Source organism: Carcharhinus amblyrhynchos, chromosome 1, assembly GCF_965287045.1.
Source record: "Carcharhinus amblyrhynchos chromosome 1, sCarAmb.v2.hapA, whole genome shotgun sequence".
NCBI lineage: Eukaryota > Metazoa > Chordata > Chondrichthyes > Carcharhiniformes > Carcharhinidae > Carcharhinus > Carcharhinus amblyrhynchos.
In genome coordinates, this window is record NC_137324.1 from 98,073,511 (window position 1) to 98,097,867 (window position 24,357).

The 24,357-nt window shown below is 41.6% G+C and overlaps 1 protein-coding gene across 6 annotated transcripts in view; it reads left to right on the plus strand.

The window, feature by feature from the left end:
* Positions 1-24,357, plus strand: part of ppargc1a (peroxisome proliferator-activated receptor gamma, coactivator 1 alpha) — a 615,590-nt gene that overhangs the window by 574,187 nt on the left and 17,046 nt on the right. For all 6 annotated transcript variants that reach the window (XM_080189518.1, XM_080189492.1, XM_080189537.1 and 3 more), the window contains 5 exons: positions 6,496-7,450; positions 14,539-14,652; positions 18,088-18,208; positions 18,306-18,427; positions 20,631-20,782. In XM_080189518.1, coding sequence (XP_080045644.1) covers positions 6,496-7,450; positions 14,539-14,652; positions 18,088-18,208; positions 18,306-18,427; positions 20,631-20,782 — 1,464 coding nt within the window. The remainder of the gene's footprint in view (positions 1-6,495; positions 7,451-14,538; positions 14,653-18,087; positions 18,209-18,305; positions 18,428-20,630; positions 20,783-24,357) is intronic.

A 24,357-nucleotide genomic window follows, 5' to 3' on the forward strand; every position in this document is an offset into this window, starting at 1 on the left:
CTACTTTCTCAGAAGACTGAGGGAATTTGGCATGTCAGTTATGACTCTCACCAACTTTTACAGATGCACCACAGCATTTTTTCTGGTTGTATCACAGCTTGATATGGTTTCTGCTCTGCCCAAAACCGCTAAGAGCTACAAAAGGTCATGAATGTAGCCCAATCCATCACACAAATCAGCTTCCCATCTATTGTCTCTGTCTACACTTCCTGCTGCCTCAGCATAATTAAGGACCCCACGTGCCCCAGACATTCTCTCTTCCATCTCTTTCCATCGGGAAAAAGATACAAGAGTCTGAGGCCACGTACCAGTCGACTCATGGACATCTTCTTCCCTGCTGCTGTCAGACTTTTGAATGCCTTGCATTAAGTTGACTTTTCTTTATACCCTAGCTCTGACTGTAACACTACATTCTGCACCCTCTCGTTTCCTTCTCAATGAACAGTATGCTTTGTCTGTATCAGGCGCAAGAAACAATGCTTTTCACTGTTAATGCTTTTCACATGTTAATACATGTGACAATAATAAATCAAATCAAATCACAGTATCGACAGGGGCATGTTCTTTTCGATGCTTCTTGAAGTCGATGACAATCTCCATCATTTTGTTAACATTGAGGGAGAGATTATTGTTGCCGCACCAATTTACCAGATTCTCTATCTCATTCCTATATTCGATGTTGTCATTGTTTGAGATCTGTCCCACTACAGTGGTGCTGTCAGCAAACTTGAAAATTGAATTGGAGAGGAATTTGGCCACATAGTCATAGGTGTATAACGAGTGCAGTAGGGGTCTGAGAACACAGCCTTGTGGGGCACCGGTGTTGAGGATGATTGTGGAGCAGGTGTTGTTGTCTATCCTTATGGTGGTCTGTGAGCTATCAGGATCCAGTTGCAGAGGGAGGAGCCAAGGCCCAGGCCATGGAGTTCAGAGAAGAGTTTTGTGGGAATAATGGTGTTGAAGGCTGAGCTGTAGTCAATAAATAGGAGTCTGACATCGGTGTCATTAGTTATCTAGGTGTTCCAGGCTGAGTGCAGGACCAGAGAGATGGCGTCTGCTGTGGACCTGTTGTGATGCTAGGCAAACTGTACTGGATCCAGGTAGTCTGGAAGGCTGGAATTGATTCGTGCCATGACTAGCCTTCCAAAGCACTTCATAGTGATGGATGTCAGATCCACTGGATGATAGTCGTTGAGGCACGTTGCTTGGCTTTTCTTTGGTACTGGGATCATGGTCATCTTCTTAAAGCAGATAGGGACCTCAGATTGTTGTAAAGAGAAGTTGAAGATGTCTGCGAATACCCCAGCTGATCCACGCAGGATCTGAGTGCTTGTCCAGGTACCCCATCTAGGTCAGTTGCTTTCCATGGGTTGACCTTCGAGAAAACTGCTCTGACACCTGCAATGGTGACCCCAGATACAGGTTTATTCAGGGCTTCCAGGGTGGAGGGCATATTCTCGCTGACCTCTTGCTCAAAACAGGCATGAACGCATTGAATTCATCAGGGATTGACAGTCTGTGGTTAGACTTCCTCTTTCACAAACGACTTCAAACAGGAAGTTAAATTTTCCTGATTCTTGCTCTAGGAAATATTCTGGGCCAGCAATCTATTTTGTTGGATTGCCATATCATTTACGTAGTCCTGGACTTGCAGAATGTTTGGCTGTGGGGGAGGGGAGCAGAACAGCGCATCATCTGTGCCTACAGTGACCCCAGACTCGTTGCATCTTTGTAAGTGAGATAGTAAGGTTCTTGCCGGACCTTCTCCTCATTTCCCTTGAGTGTTTGTATGCTTTCAGCTGAATGGCACCCATATCTTCACCAACTGTAGGGTCCATAGGTACAAGGTCAGAGATAGGAGGACAAGGTAGTAAAAATTAGCAGCCTACATCACATCTACTCTCCCCTTTCCACCTTACGGTTTGGATGGTCTGCCATACTTAGGGTGGAATTCTGCTTGGAGTTTGGGGTGCCTTTTTTTAAGGGCACTCTGATCTCCAGTCAACCCTGCCCCTTTCCCTGGCATCAGTCCATGCCTCACTCCCTGTCATCAGCTCCTGCTAGCTGGTACTAGCAAATCTTTCTCCCCAAGTAAGCAACTCTGTTATAGTATGGCCAAAGCTCCCCCCCACTTCCCATGGAGCATGGAGAAACTGGCTTGAAATTGACAAAGCATATTTAATGGTGATTTAAATTTGATAATCTGGTTCCCACCCTCACCAGACAGGAACCAGATTACATCTGAGTAGAGGTGGAGAGAATCCCAAAGTGGGTTTTCACCAGTGTTAAACATGCTAGGCCGCTTCCCCTATTCTCTCGACACTGCTCAGCCCCAGTATAATCTGTGCTGGAGCTGGAAAAACCAGTCCATAAACTCACAGGCCCCAATCTCATAGGCCTAATTTTTTTTACAACATACTTCAGAGACTTGTTGCTGGACTTGACATTCCTGTCTCTTTTACTAAGGCTGGGGACATCCAGAGGCTGGAATATCACAGGATACCACTTTGCCATGTAAATAGACAAGGAATCTTGGCTTTTTTAATCCAGCACTGAAATAATGAGGAGGAGGAAAATTTGCCGTCGTATTTCTAATTCGCTGATCATCAAATGTGGATAAGATTGGCTGAGTTAGCATGGATTTATGATGGGGAAATCATGATTTAATTGAATGGCAGAGCAGTTTCGAAAGGCTGAATTTGCCTACTTTTCCTAAATCCTATGTTCTTATCATGCTTGGCAAATTTACTAAAATTCTTCAAGGATGTAAGTAGTGGAATTGATGAGGGGGAACCAGTAGATGTGGTTTATTCAGAAGGCTTTCAACAAAGTCCCATATAAGAGATTAACATGTAAAATTAAAGTACATGGGTTTGAAGGTGGTTTATTGTGATTGATAGAAAGCTGGCTGGCAGCTAGGAAACAAGGAGTGGGAATAAACAGATATTTTTCCAAATTGCAGGCAGCTTTTAGTCAGGTACCACTGGGATCAGTGCTGGAACCCCAGCAATTCACTACATATATATATATTTACGATTTAGATGCGGGAACTAAATGTAATATTTCCAAATTTGCAGGTGACACAAAGCTGGGTGGGAGGGTGAGCTGTGAGGAGGATGCAAAAATCCTTTAGTGTGATTTAGACAAGTTGAATGAGTGGGCAGATGAATGGCAGATGCAGTATATTTTTAATAAATGTGAGATCATCCACTTTAGTAGCAAAAACAGGAAGATGGATCACTATCTGAATGGCCATAAATTAGGAAAGGGGAATGTTAATGAGACTTGGGTGTCCTTGTGCACCAATCACTGAAGTTAAGCATGCAGTTGCAGCAGGCAGTAAACATGCAAATTATATATTGGCCTTCATAGCAAGAGGATTTGAGTACAGGAGCAAGAATGTCTTTATGCAATTATGCATGGCCTTGGTGGAGCCATAGCAGGAATATTATGTGCAGTTTTGGCCTCCGTATCTGAGGAAGGATGTTCTTGCTCTAAAGGGAGGGCAGAGAAGCTATACCAGACTTTCTGGGATGGCAGGACTAGTGTATGAGGAGAGATGGAGTCAATTAGGATTATACTCCTTGGAATTCAGAACAATGAGGAGTGAAGGTGGGATCAGGCTATTGAGTTGGATGTTCAATCATAATTATAATAAATGGTGGAGCAGGTTCAAAGGGCTGAATGGCCTCTTCCTGCCCTTATTTTCTATGTTTTTATCCACTTGACATGCCCATTTGATGGCTCAGAACAATTTCAGATTTGCAGGTTACAGTGAGTAACTGCTGCACACTTCTTTATTTATGTTTTACTAGATTTTCAATGACTTTTTTTATTTCTGTTAATGTTCAACAATGACATGTGCATGCATCATCCACTCAAACAGTATTAAGTTTATGGTGTAGCCAGATATAATTCTGAAAATATGCCAGGACGGCACAGTTGCACAATGGTTAGCACTGCTGCCTCACAGCCCCAGGGACCCAGGTTCAATTCCAGCTTTGGGTGACTGCGTTGAGTTTACACATCCTCCTCATGACTGTGTGGGTTTCCGGTACATGCACTAGTTTCCTCCAACAGTCTAATTTTCAAAGATAAGCAGGTTAGGTGGATTGGTCATGGTAAATTCTCCCTTAATGTCAGGGCAATTAGTAGGGTAAATACATAGCATTATGGGGATAGGGCCTGGGTGGGATTGTTGTCAGTGCAGACTCGTTGGGCTGAATGGCATCCTTCTGCACTGTAGGGATTCTATGATTCTATTTCTGTGATTCTACAATTTAAGGAATGTGTTCCAAGAAATTGTTCAGTGCTTTTACTGAGTGTTTGACATTGTCCTAACGATGAGGTTGTAGTGGCAAACTTTTTCTAAAAGCTGACAGGAACTGGTTTGAACAATTTTCAGGCTTTTGCCTTGCAATGCTTCTCTGGAAAATCATACTGCATGTGAATTATTGTAAAAGCATGTGGATTGAGATGGATTATTCCAAAAGATTGTTAACTTAAAATATAATTAAAACATATTGAACAGTTACAACTAGTCACTAAATCTAAATTATTGATGCAATAGATAGCAATATTTTCCAGTGTTTGGCAATGCCAAGAAAATAAATCACATATTGCTCACCTTGCTTTAAAACTAATGAACAAAAAGGTTATTAACAGTTGACACTACTGAATTTGAACAGAAGTGACATTTGTTGGATACCATGCAATCATGAACTAGATATCAGTAAGTAGCTTGGAGGGTTGTTGTCACAATTTATTTCATTGTAATTGTATTTCCTAAAATTTACAAGCAAAAATCACACAAAATATTTCCTAACATTCTGACCTATGACAAGTATTTTGGCAAAAATCATGATCATATGAAAAACAGTCCTGTTTGAGAATTGGGCTGCTCAGTGTTAAAGAATTATAGCCCAAAGAGGTGTCATGTGACATTTGACAAGCAGTCCATTAAATCCATCTGAAGAAAAGCAGAAAATGAGAAAGACTTTGCTTAACATTCAGTAGAAATAGTTATTCACGAATGTGCATAAATTGTTGAAAATACGAATACAAATGTGAAAATACAAATGTAACTTGTAGTTTGTAATAAAACCACATTTTAAAAAAGCATTATTTTAGAAAATGTTAAACGTCACTGACATTGTTTACTGAAAACAATTTGCTAAACACATCATTTGTATAATTTATATCAGCTATTTGTTACAGAGTGTAATATGCAGCAAGCACATAAGTGGAAAAGAGGTAACAAAGGAGCAATAGCCCAAATTATGTTATAGCATAGTGTTGCAGTGTGGTGTTTTTGTGCATATAAAGTGACAGAGCCACAAGTTACTGCTTGTTGGCCTTACCATAAGGCAACCATCTGTCTTTGTGTGTCAGTCATCAGTGATGAGAACTGCAAAGTATAGGGCATAGCAAGAAATGTTTGAATAATATTGAAAAAATATTGTTTTAGCAATAGTTATTTTTGGTAGATATAGAACATGTTTTAAATCCATTTTGTATGAGCCATACTTTGATTTATTATTGTCACATGTATATAGGGAAAAGTATTATTTCTTGTGCGCTATACAGACAAACCATAGTGTTCATAGAGAAGGAAAGGACAGAGTGCTGAGTGTAGTGTTACAGTCACAACTAAGGTGTAGAGAAAGATCAACTTACTGTGAGGTAGGTCCATTCAAACAGGGAAGAAGCTGTTCTTGGAGTTGGTTGGTACATGGTCTCAGACTTCTGTATCTTTTTCCTGAAGATGGTGAGAGTATGTCTAAGGTGTATGGGATCCTTGATTATGCTGGCTGCTTTTCTGAGGCGACTGGAAGTATAAACAGTATCAATGGGTGTGAGTGATGGACTGGATTTCGCTCATGACCCTTTGTAGTTTCTTGCGGTCTTGGACAGAGCAGGAGCCATACCAAGCTGTGATACAACCAGAAAGAATGCTTTCAATGATGCATCTGTAAAAGTTGGTGACAGTCTCAGCCAACATGCCGAATTTTCTTAGTCTTCTGAGAAAGTAGAGGTCTCGGTGGGCTTTCTTAACAACAGTGTTGGCATGGAGGGACCAGGACAGGTTATTGGTAATCACGACACCTAAAAGCTTGAAGCCCTCAACCTGCCAAGCTATCTAAGAATATTTCAAGCAAATGAGGATCTGTTATTATTTGTTTTATATGGATGTCTATATATTGCAAACCTGAAGGAAATGCAGTATCATTTATAAGATTCAGGCTGCATTAGTAGACTTCATTTAAATAATGAGCAACAATGAGACAGGAACATTGTAATCAAGTCATTTAGAATCTATTGCACTCTGCATTAATGCAAATTGTGCTGTCAGCTGCACAAAGCAGTGCTGTACTGAATATATCACAATGTGATTTAGCTTTTGGCATCTGGTTATTTGAGTTTTTAAAATGCTCTTATGTTAACTTTCATTTCTTCTCACTGGTGAGAAAATATATATTGTCATTTTTATTTCAGGTCTAACACCACCAACCACTCCTCCACATAAAGCTAATCAAGACAATCCATTTAAGACTGTGGTCAAACACAGATCATCTTGCAATTCTTCAGTGCGTAGTCCACCACCAAAGAAATCACGTTTAAGTGATTCTGCCTCAAACTCTCAACTGAGCTGCCCTATAAAGAAGGGCCCTGAACAAACTGAACTGTATGCCCAACTCAGTAAGACTTCATCCAGTACACTTAGCATTATTCAAAGTGAAGAGAGAAAGGTGAAACGGGCAAGCACAAGACTCTTTGGTGACCATGACTACTGTCAGTTCATAAATGCGAAGGTAGAATCATTAAATTCCAGGGTGTTCTGCAAGGAACAAGAACCTAAAGACATGAAACTCCAAGATCACCCTTGCAGAGAACCTTTGTCTGGGAAGCACAAACAAATCTTTATTTCTGCTAATGATGATCAAGAATTTAAGAAGGAAAGTCAACAATTGGATACACAGCCTGTCAATTACTTTAACACAAAGATACAACTGAAAGACCAAGAAATACGAGCAGAACTAAACAAGCATTTTGGGCATCCAAGCCAAGCCTTTTTTGATGAAGTAGAAGACAAGGCAAGTCATCAAAGAGAAAAAGACTTTTGCCATGATTATTATTCAAAACTGCCGACTTATCTCAATGCAGGAATGTCACTGGATGGTGTATTTGATGATAGTGATGATGAGACTGAAAAGTTTCTCTATCCATGGGATGGAACACCCGATGGGTTACTGTTAGAAAGACCTTGTTCTCGTTCTCTGTCCAGCTCCCCCTGCAGTGATTCTGTCTACTCACCAAAGATGTATGCACCTTTTCAAAGAATAGTCAGGGCAAGGTCTCGATCTAATTCTTATCCCAGACACAGAGCTTGTCCTCGCTCCCCATATTCTCATTCCAGATCAAGATCTCCATACCGTAGATCCTCTTCGAGGTAAGTAAACAAATCCTTCGACTAATTTGCATATATAGAAATATAATGTGTTTCTAGAAGTATTTTAGATTAATTAGACTAAAACCTGGATGAAAAGCTGTTTTACTCTTCTGTTTTATTATCACCATTTTAATTCTGTTATAATCAATTATTAAAATTGATAAATAAAATTTTCTGCCTGTGATAATAACGTGCAGGTGTTAGTAGTAAAGTAACATTGCTCTTTTGTAAGGTAAAGCTGAAATACTACTGGTGCTATATATTTCCTGTTTTCATTGACTGTCTTCAAAAAAGCCTCCTGTGCATGCGTTTGAAAGTGGGATTATATGTTAACTCTAGCAGGTGGTTTGTGGCTTGCCTGCTGCCCCCCTGCCACAATTATACTGGTGGCAGGATGATGTTAGAAGGTTTGTCTGCCAGTGAGCCAGGTGAATAATTCATTACAATGTAAATGAGGTTAAATGGCCATTAAATCTGATTCCTTGGTTTCCCTGCATGGGTTGATGGCAAGTGGCTCCCTCTTAATGGGTCCTTGTGCCCTCCAGGGTTTTATGCAACCCCCAATTTGACCACCCCCCCCATGACACCTGAAAACCCAGCCACCCATCCATGACCCTCCTCCACAATCCCATTTTTGCCAAGGCCTGCCAGCTTGGAACACAACCAGACTCCCAAACATTCATGTGTTTTATTCATTGCTGCTCACCTTCTCCTGGCCCAAAGTACTGGGGAGCTACTGGTCTTGATTAGTTGGCAGCTCTCTGAGACGGGACCTGCTGTCCCTGAGGAGCACAAATTCTGCCTTTAGCCCTTTAATGGCCAGTTGACCATTAAATAGATGTAGGTAGTTGGTGTTTCCCTTTGTGGACTCCCCTAACTGTGAGTGGGGTGGGGTGGGGGGAGGGGGAGGAATTCTGATACACCATATACTTCAGGCCATTGTCACCATTTCAACTTGCTGTTGTTGGTGGTAAAATAATCCTATCTATGTTGCACTTATCAAATAGTTACAAATTATAACCTGATTCTTGAAAGAATAGGAAACTAACTAAACACCAGAAATCAATGTGCAGCATTTCGCTGTAAGAAGTCTCACAACACCAGGTTAAAGTCCAACAGATTTATCTGGTAGGCTAGCACAAGCCACAAGCTTTCGGAGCACTGCTCCTTCATCAGGTGAGTGGGAGTTGTGTTCACAAACACGGCATATAAAGACATTTGTTATCTGATAAAGGAGCAGCACTCTGAAAGCTTGTGGCTTGTGCTACCAAATAAACTTGTTCAACTTTAACCTGGTGGTGTGAGACTTCTTACTGTGCTTACCCCAGTTCAACGCCGGCATCTCAACATCATGGCAACATTTCACACCAAGGATTGGCATGCAGAAGTAGATTTGTTCCATGCATTGCATGTAGCCAGATTGGAAACCCCCTATGATCTGGTTACATAAAGATGCTCAATGAAAATCTTCCCTTTAAGTTACAAAAACAAAGAAGATTATATGACACACATTGTAATGTTGGTTTGCTGGATCTTGTATTAAATATTACATTTCTACAAAAGAAGGGAAATATTAATTTTAGGTGGTGATAGTATTGTCAGTGACTAGTACATCTACTGCCATCTTTCTTGGGGGAATAAATAACTGTTTTCACTTAAGATCAATGTTATTAAAACCCCATTAACATTGTCATGAATTATTCATCTGACCTCGAGACTTATTTTGGGAATTCAGGTATTAAAATCTGGCCTCACTTGTTCTTTTAGTGAGATTGTGTTTTCTTTTGTTGAGAATAATCATTAAGCCTTATAGTGTGAGCTGTGTTATGAAGCAATATGATATTTTTAACAATGTTTGTCAAGTAGAGTTGTTTATCAGGCTGGTGCTATGAGCACTGTATACCCTAACTCTCATTATAGTAAGTGTAAAACAGTGTTGTACTCCAGAGAGCTCACTGTATGAGTGGCATATTTTGTAGTTATTAGTACGGCCCAAAAATAATCTGCACTGATAGAATTAATTTGAAACACCAGCTTTATATAAATATAAACATGTAAGTACAACATAAGTAGGTATTCAGGATAGTTTGCAGCATACTTGAGGATAATTGAAGAGGTAATGGGCTAGACCCGATCATGAATTGCGATGGCCTTGAGAATCAGGAGTTGACAGGAAAGTGGGTTTTGGGCTGACTCTCCCAGTCTGTGCTGCAAGCACCAATAGGTTCCCAGCCAGAACGGGCAGGAAACCTATTAATGTTCAAACATACCCATTTAAATGTTATTAGCGGGCTTGCAGCCCGAGTCAAATGGCCCTTGCTATTCACCCACCTCCCTTGCACCAGACTGGCTTTGGTACAGGTCCTCACAAGCAAGGAGCTGGCGTATTGAATCCCAAGGGTTGAGGAAGTGCTATCAACCTGTCAGCAATGAGAGGCATCCTTATTCCCACACCACACAAGCATGAGATTTATCCAACCTAATCTCCACCACATACTCCCCATCAGGCCCCCTTCCCTCTCAGACCCCACTCCCTACTCAGGCCACCCTCCCCCTCAGACTTCCCTCCCCCTCAGACACCCATTCAGCCACCCTCAGACACCCCACTTATATTCCTCCCCCTCTGCCTCCCTTCAGGCCAAGCATTTTGGCAGAGCCAACAGTGCATTGCCCCCTGGCACTGACAACTGGCATGCGTTTCCACATCAAGTTTGAGGAGGTAGATCCAATTGCCATTTTCCCCTCGGCTGCAGAGAAAGGGTCCCTCAAGGGTCTAGGGGGTTGGGTGGACTAAGACTGGGGCAAGGATTGAGCTTGCCATTCTCCACTGGGATGGGGGTGTTCTGGCTGGAATGCCCCTTCTAGCCCTGGTGTGGTGTTTTCAGGCAGCCCTGTGACCAATTTCTATGTTCTCACCTGTTAGCTGTGCAAATTCTGAAGCGGCCAGTTCGTTTTTAACCTCCATGCTCCCCTCCCCCACCCCTGGGTCACTGGCAAGATTTGAAATCTATTCCGCAGCAGAGATTTTCCTTTCTGCCTGTCAGAAGCTGCAGATGTGATCACATTATTTTGAAGTCCTCTGACAGAGAGGAGATGTCAATTTCATCTGGGCGGTGGAGTTGTTTCAAGTCTGCCCATACTGCACTCAGCCTCAGTGTGTGTATACATCTTTGATTTGAAGTTGATGCGGCTTCATAACAGGGAGAAATCATTTAAACTCTCTAATGCCATTGGGTTCCCGCTGGCATGAGCACTTAGTCCCAGTTCAGAAGAATCGCCCCCAATATTGACACTACTATATTTGGTTTAAAACCTCACATCCTGATTTAGATTGTAAATTATAAAAAAAGTAATTATTATGACTACTTGGGTATTAACTGTGTTGCTGTGTTACAGCTACTTAAATTTAAAATGAGTATTTTTCACTTTTCATGTGTTGGTTGCTAAAACAGTGTGGCATTTGTCATTTGTAAGCACGATGTGGGTGGTTGAGTTCCCTGCAACTTCCAAGTATTAACAAGAGCTGTAGAGGTGACAAAAAAGAGAGGGAGAGAAACGAGGAGGAAAGGCCACTGTGTGCACGTCATGCATCTCACGAAATTTTATGATGAACCTAGACAGACTCTAGATAATTAATGATCTCTAGTGAAAAATAGCTTTTATACATTCATACACAAACCTTACTTTAGAGTATTTGATTCTGTGACAGAATTAAATTTCTTATTTTCTGTTTTATTTAAATAAGTATTTTAAATTGATCTTATGATTATTTGCTGTGCTTGTCTTTGGTTCGCAATCACTAGCATTCACAGCCAACGTATGGAGATATCAAAATATAATGTATATTTATCCCCCTGATTTTCTCCTTGCCTCAACTAAAGTTGTTGATTATTTGCTGAGATGAGGTTCCACAGCATATGTTGTCCTCTGATATCAGAATTCTTCATACTTGAACCTAGCCAGTGAATGGCAGCAGGCTATCCCTTTATGAAAGGCTTTGCGCTTTGAGCCAATCCTTTGCAAATATCACCAGCCATACTTCATCAGGAACTGCAAAAATCACCAGAAAGGTGGAAATCCTGGTCATTTGTTATTTGTTGACCCAGGGCAACCCATATCCCAAAACCAATATCAACTGACTTAATATAGACCAAGGATTGCATTTACTTCTGGTATTGTATATATACTTATAAGCAATAGAGAGATTTTTATATTTAATGTAAAGTGTTATTATTTTGTTACTTTATCTAGCTGTTAGATCTCCTCGCATCATGCCATGATATTCCCCCATTCTAAAGGCAATCTTCCCTGCATGTCTTTGCCATTTTTAGTGAGGCAGGGAGGTCTTATTGCAATTGTACAAGGTACTGGTGAGGCTGCACCTTGAGTACTGTATACAATTTTGGTCCTCTTATTTAAGAAAGGAAATATTAGCTTTGGAGGGGGTACAGAGAAGGTTCACCAAATTGATGCCGGAGATGAGGGGATTAGCTTATGAGGAGAGATTGAGTAGACTGGGCCTGTATTCATTGGAGTTGAGAAGTTGAGGGGAGATCTTAGAGACATATAAGATAATGAAGAGGCTAGACAGGGTAGAAGCAGAGAGATTATTTCCACTTACAATGGAAACAAGAACTAGGGGGCATAGCCTCAAAATACGGGGGAGTCAATTTAGAACAGAGTTGAGGAGGAACTTCTTCTTCCAGAGGGTAGTGAATCTTCGGAATTCTCTGCCCAATGAAGCAGTAGAGGCTACCTCGTTAAATGTACTTAAGTCACAGATAGATGTTTAACCAATAAGGGAATTAAGGGTTATGATGAGTGGGCGGGTAAGTGGAACTGAACCCAATATCAGATCAGCCATGATTGACAAAGAAGTTGATAAAGAAGGGTAGGAGAAACTATGAAGCTGGGCTAGCGCTTAATATAAAAAAGGATAGCAAGAGTTTTTATAAATATATAAAAAGGAAGAGGCTGGCTAGAGTGAACGTTGGTCCTTTAGAGGATGAGAAAGGGGACCTAGTGGTAGGGGATGGGGATATGGCTAAGGTATTGAATAACTTTTTTGTTTCTGTCTTCACGGAGGAGGACGTGAATAATTTGCCGGTGTTAGTGATGGAAAGGTGGTAGGACTGGAGGGTCTTAATGACATTACTGTTACTAGAGAGGCGGTGCGCGACAGACTGGAGGGGCTGATTGTGGACAAGTCCCCAGGACCGGATGGAATGCATCCGAGGGTTCTGAAAGAAATGGCAGAGGTGATAGTGGATGCCTTGGTGGTTATTTTCCAGACGTCGCTGGATTCCGGGGAAGTGCCAGAAGATTGGAAAACGGCTAATGTTATGCCGTTGTTTAAGAAGGGTGCCAGGCAAAAGGCGGGGAATTATAGGCCGGTTAGTTTAACGTCTGTGGTAGGTAAAATGTTAGAATCCGCCATTAAGGAGGAAATTGCGAGGCATCTTGAAGGCAATTGCTTGATAGAGCGGACGCAGCACGGTTTCATTAAAGGGAAGTCATGTCTGACAAATTTACTGGAGTTCTATGAGGATGTGTCTAGGGCGGTGGATAGAGGAGAGCCGGTGGATGTGGTCTTTCTGGATTTTCAGAAGGCGTTTGACAAAGTACCTCACGAGAGGTTATTGCAGAAGGTCGAGGGACATGGAGTTGGGGGTAGGGTGTTAGCGTGGATAGAGGATTGGTTGTCAAATAGGAGGCAGAGAGTGGGGGTCAACGGGTGCTATTCGGATTGGCGGATGGTGACTAGTGGAGTGCCCCAGGGGTCGGTGCTGGGGCCTCAGCTTTTTACCATTTATATAGATGATCTGGAGGAGGGAACCGAGTGTAGGGTGTCGAAATTTGCTGATGACACCAAGATTGGGGGAACGGCAAATTGTGCGGAGGGTGTGGAGAGTCTGCAGAAGGATCTAGATAGGCTGGGCGAATGGGCCAGGAAATGGCAAATGGAATTTAATGTTGGCAAGTGTGAGGTGGTCCACTTTGGTAGGAATAATGGTAGGAAGGACTATTACTTACGTGGCGAAAAACTGCAGCAGGCGACGGTGCAGAGGGACCTCGGGGTCCTTGTGCATGCGTCGCAAAAACCCAGCTTGCAGGTGCAGCAGGTGGTCAGGAAGGCGAATGGGATGCTGGCCTTCATCGCGAGGGGGATTGAATATAAAAGTAGGGAGGTCTTGCTGCAGCTGTATAGGGCATTGGTGAGGCCGCAGCTGGAGTACTGTGTGCATTTTTGGGCGCCGCACCTGCGCAAAGATATTTTGGCCTTGGAGGGAGTGCAGAGGAGGTTTACTAGGCTGATACCGGAGTTGAGGGGGTTGAGCTACGAGGAGAGGCTGAATAAACTAGGCTTGTACTTGTTGGAGTTTAGAAGAATGAGGGGAGATCTCATTGAGACGTATAAGATGATGAATGGGATGGATAGGATAGAGGTGGAGAGACTCTTCCCGCTCAAAAAAGACAGTAGGACTAGGGGGCACAGCCTCAAGATAAAAGGGGGGCGGTTTAGAACGGAGTTGAGGAGGAACTTCTTCACTCAAAGGGTGGTGAATCTCTGGAATTCTCTGTCCGTTGAAGTGGTGGAGGCTGCCTCGCTAAATATTTTTAAGACGCGGGTTGATGGGTTTTTGATAAGAGAGGGGATTAAGGGTTATGGGGAGAGGGCGGGAATGTGGAACTGAGCCACGACAGATCAGCCATGATCTTATTGAATGGCGGGGCAGGCTCGAAGGGCTAGATGGCCTACTCCTGCTCCTATTTTCTTACGTTCTTATGTTCTTATTGAATGGTGGGGCAGGCTCGAGGGGCTAGATGGCCTACTGCTCCTATTTCTTATTTCTTATGTTCTTATAATAAGTCGCTTAAAGGTGTATCAGCATTTCACAGCCTTCTGATGCGGTAGTGCCAAGACTCTGCTCATATCTCCCTTGATTGTTTGGTTGTGTACGTAAAGAATTAATGTCCTGTTTTCCAGTGGGCTAGTAAATACTGAATAAAAGTCAATCTTCATACTTTAAAAATATACTATTCACATTATTTTTGGTGGCTATATTTACATTTATTTTTCTTTATAGATCACATCACTTTGATTCAACATGCAGCAGGGTGCAACATAGATCTCGTGGAAGCCCTTGCTCATATTCAAGGTCACGTTCCAGGTCACCTTACAGCTGTTATAGTAGACCCAGGTGAGGCAACACAATAGGATAGAATCTTTTACTGAAAGCTATTAAATCAAATTTTATTAAGTACATTTCTCACTTGATATCCCAATAAGATTAATATTTCATTGAGATTTTCAGGTAGATGCTTATCCAGATAAATGTACTCATTAAAAAAATTAGCTTCCTCGTTAAAATCAGAGTTAATCAGTGTTAACTTTGGGTGGGTGCTCTATAATTGCCTGAATGTCTGAATTATTTGTCTAAAATTATTAATTATTAAATGCTATTCTCTGCATTGAAACATAGCTCATTGTGATCAATGGTATCTAGGGTAAAGTGTTGCTGTGGTACCAAATGACCAAGTTACAGGAAGCAGTATTTGATCCTCAGCATTTAATTGATTGAAAAGCATAATGGACAATGATATATTTTCCTTGGCCATCCAAAAGTACTTAGTGATTTCCTGATTTGCCTTTGATTCTGATTCATCAACTATACTTCTGATAGTTTCTCAGTTTCTTGATGCCATAATACTTTGCGTCTCCAAGTTCTCTAACTTCACAGTCAGTACATGTATGCACCTAGTTCTCCATTTTGCACTATGAGATGCGTCTTAAGTCTCCCGTCTCCACTTTTATAAAATAATTATCTCAAGGAAAAGAGATTTGTCGATCTATTAGGAGGCATGTATATAGCAGCTTCCCCCATGGCTGAAAACAGGTTTTTCTCACTGCTTAGGAGATCAGGTGATGAGCTTTAGCTAATTGTGGGAGTCAATAGAAGTGACCAGGAGGACACATTTTGGGAGAGATACAACTGAAGGACAGGGAAAATTGTCCATTGAGCAAGTTCTCTACATGCCAGCAAGCAGCAGCTAGATACTCTACACAGGCAGTAGTTAGCGTCGATTTCTGGTAAAAAGTATGTTTAGTCATGCAAATTGGGTCTCTCTGGTGAGTCAAAGGCATTTAGACAGTCTGAACCCCTGTCCAAGTAAATATAAATCAGTAGCAGAAAACAATTCATAGCAAGCCGTTACTGGCACCTCATTATTAATCTTGTTTCATTAAACTACGGGAAGTTGATATTTTAGAAAGATAGGGGAATAAAGGAAGTGCAACAAGACTTGAAATTACAATGCATTGTTGAGACAAAGCAAAGGGAACTTTGAAATGTGAGTAAAATATGTTGGAAACACTCAGCATGTCGCACAGCATCTATGGAGAGAGAAATGTTGAATTAATATTTTGGTTCTTACCCACCTTTTGTCAGAATCCCCATCGTCTCTGTATGATCTGCTGAAGGTTTCAAGAATTTTCTGTTTTTGTTTCAAAGTTCCTTTTATTTTGTCTGTACAATGCACTAAAATTTCAATTGCACACCTCTTATTGCACCCATTTCTGTTTTTAGTTCAGTCTTCCAGCATTTTGTGCGGGTTAGGTTGATTGGCCATGCTAAAATTGCCCTTGGTGTCCTGAGATGTGTAGGTTAGAGGGATTAGTAGGTAAATATGTAAGGATATGGGGATAGGGCCTGGATGGGATTGTGGTCAGTGCAGACTTGATGGGCCAAATGGCCTCTTTCTGCACTGTAGGGGATCTATGATCTATTTATTTTGCTTTTTGTAAAGGGAGCTTTGCTAGGCATTCGATTTTCCTGATGCCCAATGTGGAAACTGGGTCCCAAAGATGAAAAATCATGGATTCTTTAGCACTTATATCCCTTGTTTTGATGAGTACAAAAACTCATCAAAACATAAGGATTGGTTCAAGCACGTGTCACACAGCAAAGTTGCTGTATTACTTCAGGTCATCAGTGATCCTGCTGCTTTGTAAGTTGTTGACTGATTTCTGCTGGTTCAGCACTTTAACTTAAATTATGGGAAGGTGTTAGAAAGATTAATTGAAGTTCTTTTTTCCAGGTTATTTTCTGTGCGGTGTAACTGACCTACTTCTGTAGTGTTTGATCAATACTGTAAATTTCACAGTGACAATGTGATTAAATGTGTTTTGTTGTGATGGGAAAATTACAGTTTTAGTGCATTACATGTAAACCCTAGATAGAAGGTGTTAAAACAACTCTTAGTATTTGATTTACATTCACGGGTATCTGTAGTACAGTGATTCTGTTTGTTGGTGTTTCAACATATTGTCATTATCCTGTGGAAGGGTAGAATGCAACTTCATGTCTGCAGTTTTCTGCTCTGTGAAAAACCAATAGCTGGATGGTGCCAGCAATCCTGAATAGGGTGGGACGTCAGCTATGATCAGATAGAATTGCAGAGCATGTTCAAGGAACCTATGCCTGTTCCTATTTGTTATATTCTCATTTTCTTATGTACAAGACCATCCCAATGGTTCTTAGGATCTGAAATTCCTAAAACTGCTTTAGCATCAGTAGAAATCTCCAACCATAGTTTGGCCTAATCCTCACATTGCAAATTCAAAGGTTGGGATGATTTACTTAAAGTGGACTGGTACTTGTTACATTTACAGCCTGGGCAGGACAGGAACAGGATTTGAAGAGTGGTTCCATGACTTTTTGCTGAAGAGTAGGCAGGTATTTCTGTCTGAAGATTACAGGAATGGTGAAGAAAAATTTTCATTTTCAGATTGCTGTTACAAACCAGTAAATAGAACACACTTGGAAGAAGATGTGGGAGGGGGGGATTGAGTTGGAGAAATGATTCAATGGGCCAATGCAACAGCCAGGCCTAAGTGGTGTCTTATTTTAGAAGAAGTTTGAGCTTGTTCCCACCTTCCTCCCTTTACAAGGGGGTGAAGGGAGCTGTGAATAGGAGCTGGGAAAGGGTGAGATTGACATCGCCACGCCACTCCTCCAACTAGTTGGTGGGTACCAGAATATGAAGCAGCACGGAATAAGTAAGCCCAAAGGATGTTTGTCTGTATGCATGGGAACCTATCAATTGTTTGCAAGTAAAATTCCTTCCCACTATTCCTGCACATTTTGGTAGAGTTAGTGTGGAGGGCACCAGCCAGTTGCATTCACAAGGTGACTGCTGGGATTTTAGCTTGTGAAATTTCCCCATAGTCTTTGAAGGACTATGGAGAAAACACAACCCTTTGCTTAATGTTCAAGCAAAAATCACATTGCAAAAACTGCTGTATGTTTCAAAGGTTAACACCAGGAATTTCCTCAAGGCATCTTACGCTCCACTGCTGTAACTTTACTACATTTTTAGTTTATGCATGCAAACAAGGATGCCATTGAATTTATGTTAACTGAGTGGGAGAATCCCCAAGAAAGTTCATTCCCACTGTGACTATCTAAGTCCAGCTTTGAAACACAATTATCTGAGATTCAGTGAGAACCTTTTAGAATGGGAACATCTATTAATGTCAAATAAACACATTTCTAAAAAAAAGCACATTTTGACATAAAACACTACATGCAGAGTTTTATCTGTTAACATTTTTCATTTGCTTTCAATGTCTTCAGGTATGACAGCTATGAGGAATATGAAAATGAAAGGCTTAAGAGGGAGGAATATCGAAGAGACTATGAGAAACGTGAATTTGAAAGAGCAAAACAAAGAGAACGTCAAAGGCAGAAGGCAATTGTAAGCATTGTAGCAGCTTTTATTCTAATTTAGATCTGTTGTAAATGCAAGGAATATGACTTTTTGACTTCTCAAGATATTTTTAAAATCTTTCCAGGAGGAACGGCGTGTTATTTATGTGGGAAAAGTTAAGGGCGACATAACCCGTACCGAACTGAAGAGACGCTTTGAAGTTTTTGGTGAAATCGAAGAATGCACTGTCCACTTGCGTGAAGATGGGTAAAGTTACAAATGGTTACATTTTATATAGTAAATGTGCTTCTGATTAATAAAAATATGATTTTCGTATCATAGCTTTTAGAAATATTGTGGAACCTCAGATATGGAACAAAATTGAACTGGAAAGGTGTCCATATTTTAGAGTGCAAGTGTGATTAATATTGACTAATGAGTGACTAACTGGCAAAGCATGCCTTCCTGTCATCTGTGCCAATGGTCTCATTTACATCAAGATGCTGAGATGTGTGACACCAAACTTTACTGGGCCTCCCAGTAAAGTTTAAAGGCTAACCAATATTGAGGTATCTTGGTTGCCTTCAAGGTACGTGCTACAACTGTGGACAGAGAGGTATTCATGACTGTGACTGAGATAATTGTGTGTGGCCAGGCGAACCACTCTTCCTCCTGTAGGCAACACCAAAATAATATTAACCATGTGTCAACTGGACCTCTTTTGCTTCATCATTAGTGGAAATGGTCAGGATGTTCACTGTGCATGTGCCACCTATTTCCAATGTAGAACGCAAATTGGGGTTCTAGGACACCAATTTGCACTTGGAAGTAGATCTACCGACTAAAGTAGGCATATGTTTTAGGCATCCAGTAGTGGTTCTCATTAAAAAATAGTGACAGTTGCATTATCATCGATAATAAGGTTATCAAATTGCTGACCACATTTAGTGGTTATTACGGACTTCTTATTGCCAGACAAATAAGTTATAATTGATGCCAGAATATGTAGATTAAAAAACTGGCTATTCAGTTTATCCTATGTCCCATGACACTATTCAGAATAGAGGAGAGAGTTCTCTCAGTGTCCTGTTGCAAACCCCTCCCTCAATTATTTTGACTGAAAACAGAGAAACAGATAATTTATTTAATTGATGTTTGTGGGATCTTTCTATTTGAAAAGTTGTTTCCACAGACAGGGTTTTACAAGTGGCTGGATTACCTGCCCTACTGGTGAAACTCACCCCCACTCTAGCGAGCTGCTATTTAATGCTCTGAGAGAAGGGTCATCTGACCCTATCTGGAGAGGAAGTTCCACTTCTTACTGGTTAGCAGTTCTCTGGTTCCAACAGTACCACCAGAAATGTCCAGGCCCAATGAAGAACAGCCAGTACCTGGGTGTAAGGTAAGTTGGAATGGTTCTCGGTGGGGTTGGGACAGAAGGCTTTATGTAGAAAGCCTTGAAAGAATATGAAAAAAGACTGGATTGACTGGACTTATACTCACTGGACTTTAGAAGAATGAGAGGGGATCTCACCAAAATATAAAATCTTGTTGGGACTGGACAGGCTAGATGTGGGAAGAATGTTCCTGATGTTCAAGAAGAACAGAACTAGGGCTCGCAGTCTAAGAATAAGAGGTAAACTATTCAGGAGATGAGGAAGAACTTCTTCACTCAGAGTTGTGAACCTGTGGAATTCTCTACCACAGAAAGCTGTTTGGGCCAATTCGCTTGATAGGCTCAATATGGCCCTTGCGGTTAAAGGGATCAAGGGATATGGAGAGAAAGTGGGAGTGGGATACTGAAAGTGCATGATCAGCTATGATATATTGAATGGTGGTGCAAGCTTGAAGCATCGATTGACCTACTCCTGCACCTATTTTCTATGTTCGGTTGAGGATGATGGAGAAAGGGAGTGATAAAATGAGGGGTGGGCTGGGGTGCATAGGGAACATCTGTGTGAGGGATGGTACACCTTGGGGGATGCCATCTAATTAGAAAAGGGGGCCCACGAAGCAGGTAATATCTCCTTTCCTTCACAATGCCCGAGCAGACTGCTGAACTTCCCATCCATCACTGACCTCCTCCCACCAGCTGAAAATTGCAGCTAGGTGAAAAGTAGCCTGAATTTGCATGAGAGCTGGCCTGAGGCCTCAACTGCCAGCAATTAAATCATGGCCAAGTCTAAGAAAATAGACAGCAGGGAAGGCTTCAACTGAATTTTACACAGATCCCCACCTGAAAATCTGTATGCAAGAAAGGGTAAAATTTTGCCCCATGTTTGCCTTTTCAAAGCATTTTAAAGTGATTCATTATATGTGAATCACTTTAAGATGTTTCTATATTGAAGTAAGACTTTTTTTAATGTCTGACAGATGGAAGCCCACTGGATTATATTATGTATCAAATGTATAATTTGCAATGTTAACTGCAACAAGTGACATACATTATTTTTGCTCCAATTCTTTCCAGTGATAATTATGGTTTCATCACATATCGTTACACCTGTGATGCATTCGCTGCCCTTGAAAATGGACATACTTTGCGAAGATCTAATGAGCCCTCTTTTGAATTGTGCTTTGGTGGCCGTAGACAGTTCTACAAGTCTAACTATGCAGATCTAGGTGAGATTGCATTAAAACTCAATACCTTTTGTGCTTTCAAAGATAAAATAGGCATCTGATCAAAACTATAGTTTTGAATAACTATCATTTGCTTGCAGTTTGATTTAGTTATTCATAAATGTATGTTCGGCCAAGATCATAAATCTTACATCGCAGAATTATTATGTTGCAGAAGAAGGACATTTGGGCCATCGTCTCTGCACTGACTCTCCAAATGAGCACCATTTGCGCCGTTCTCCTGCCTTTTCCTTGTAATCCTATTAATTGTTTCTATTCAAATATTCATCTGATGCTCTCTAGAATGCCTTGATTGAACCTGCCGCCCAAAGAATACCTATTAACTGTTACTTGCTGTTTCCTATTACTCAATCAATTCTGTATCCATATTCCGACTGTCCTTTTTATTCCATGAGATATAACTTTTCTCATAGGTCTGTGGTGTGGCACTATATTGAATACTTATTGGAAGTCCATCTTGCCGCATCAACAGCATTTCCTTCATCAGCCCTCTCTGCTACCTCCTTAAAAACACCAGCAAGTTAGTCAAATATGATTTTCCTGTAAGAAATCCATGCTGGCTGTTCATATCAACCATGTGAATTCTATCAGTCGTGTCTGACAAATTTACTGGAGTTCTATGAGGATGTGTCTAGGGCGGTGGATAGAGGAGAGCCGGTGGATGTGGTCTTTCTTGATTTTCAGAAGGCGTTTGACAAGGTACCTCACAAGAGGTTATTGCAGAAGGTCAGGGGACATGGAATTGGGGGTAGGGTGTTAGCGTGGATAGAGGATTGGTTGTCAAATAGGAGGCAGAGAGTGGGGGTCAATGGGTGCTATTCGGATTGGCGGATGGTGACTAGTGGAGTGCCCCAGGGGTCGGTGCTGGGGCCTCAGCTATTTACCATTTATATAGATGATCTGGAGGAGGGAACCAAGTGTAGGGTGTCGAAATTTGCTGATGACACCAAGATTGGTGGAACTGCAAATTGTGCGGAGGGTGTGGAGAGTCTGCACAAGGTTCTAGATAGGCTGGGCGAATGGGCCAGGAAATGGCAAATGGAATTTAATGTTGGCAAGTGTGAGGTGGTCCACTTTGGTAGGAATAATGGTAGGAAGGATTATTACTTACGTGGCAAAAAACTGCAGCAGGCGACAGTGCAGAGGGACCTCAGGGTCCTTATGCATGAGTCGCAAAAACCCAGCTTGCAGGTGCAGCAGGTGGTCAGGAAAGTAAATGGGATGCTGGCCTTCATAGCGAGGGGGATTGAATATAAAAGTAGGGAGGTCTTGCTGCAGCTGTATAGGGCATTGGTGAGGCCGCAGCTGGAGTACTGTGTGCATTTTTGGGCGCCGCACCTGCGCAAAGATATTTTGGCCTTGGAGGGAGTGCAGAGGAGGTTTACTAGGCTGATGCCGGAGTTGAGGGGGTTGAGCTATGAGGAGAGGCTGAATAAATTAGGCTTGTACTCGTTAGAGTTTAGAAGAATGAGGGGAGATCTCATTGAGACGTATAAGATGATGAATGGGATGGATAGGATAGAGGTGGAGAGACTCTTCCCGCTCAGAAAGGATAGTAGGACTAGGGGGCACAGCCTCAAGATAAAGGGGGGGCGGTTTAGAACAGAGTTGAGGAGGAACTTCTTCACTCAAAGGGTGGTGAATCTCTGGAATTCTCTGCCCGTTGAAGTGGTGGAGGCTGCCTCGCTAAATATTTTTAAGATGCGGGTTGATGGGTTTTTGATAAGAGAGGGGATTAAGGGTTATGGGGAGAGGGCGGGAATGTGGAACTGAGCCACGACAGATCAGCCATGATCTTATTGAATGGCGGGGCAGGCTCGAAGGGCTAGATGGCCTACTCCTGCTCCTATTTCTTATGTTCTTATGTTCTTATCATGAGTAATTGTTTCGAGAAGCTGCCCCTCACCAAAGTTAAACTGACTGGTCTGTACTTGCTAGGCTTATCCTTACAGCCGTTTTTGAACAATGGCATCATATTTGCCATCATATATGAGTGTGGCACCTCTGGCACTTCTCCTATATCGAGGAAGACTGACAGATTATGGCCAGTGCCCCTGTAATTTCCACACTCACTTTCTTCAATATCCTTAGATGCACCTCATCTGGTCCTGATACCTTGTCAACTTTAAGTATGGACAAGTTAATTCAATACCACCTTCTTACCAACTTTGAACCCATCTAGTGACATAGTTTCCTCCAATGTCAGCCTGGCCTGGATAGCATCTGCATCCTAGGTAATGACAAATGCAGAGTGTTCATTTAACATTTTAACCATGTGCCAAGACGCCAAACCTGGAATTCTCCAGCCTTTCACGCCCTGCCACTGCTGCCAGCAAGAGTGGAGAATTTGGCACTCAGTCAAATCTCCATTCACTGCCACTTGAGTGGAGAATCCTGGTTATGGGTAGGGTCAGAGGATTCAGCCTCATGTCTTTGCGCATCTTTTAGGCCCCTAATTGGCTCTACTCCTTTTACCACTATTTTACTATGTATATGTCTATTGTAAACTTTGATGTTTCCCTTGAATTTGGCTGTACTTTGATTTAGTTATTCATAAATTGCAATTTGATTTAGTTATTCATAAATGTATGTTCGGCCAAGACCATAAATCTTACATCACAGTTATTATGTTGCAAAAGAAGAACATTCGGGCCATCGTCTCTGCACTGGCTCTCCAAATGAGCACCATTTGCACCGTTCTCCTGCCTTTTCCCTGTAATCCTGTTAATTGTTTCTATTCAAATATTCATCTAATGCCCTCTAGAATGCCTCAGTTGAACCTGCCTCTACCACACTTCCAGGCAGTGCATTCCAGACCTGAACTACTCAATGTGTGAAAAGGTTTTTTCTTGTATCGTATTTGCTTCTTCTGCAAATCACCTTAAATCTGTGGCCTCTCATTCTTGATCCTTTTACGAGTAGGAACAATTTCTCCCTACGTACTTTGTCTAGCACCCTCATGATTTTCTCATAATCTCTCTTTGCTGGTTCTCAATTGTATTTTCTACCTTATACCTGTGAATGCTTTTTCTTCTTAAGTTCTATCACCCTTCTCATCCAAGAGTTCTGGATTTGTTTGCCCTATCTTTCCCTTTTGAAATAATATATCTTGATGATACCTGAACCATTTCTTTATTGAAAGTAGTCTTTTGTTCAGCCACAGCTTTTCTTGCCAACATTTTGTTCCAAACTATCTCGTCCAGCTCTGTTCTTGCCCCATTGAAATCTGCTGTCCCCAAATTAATTATTCTTACTGTGGATTGCTCTTTGTCCCTTTTTATTGTCATCTTAAACTTTAGGATAGAATGAACACAATCTCCTAAATGTTTCCCCGCTGACACTTGATCTATCTGGCCTATCTCACTTCCAAGATCCAGGTCAAGCAGTACCTTCTTTCATGTTGGACTGAACTTGGAACATAGAACATGGAACATAGAATACTACGGCACAAACAGGCCCTTCGGCCCACAAGTTGCGCCGATCATATCCATACCTACCAGGCCTATCTATAACTCTCAATCCCATCAAATCCCATGTACTCATCCAGAAGTCTCTTA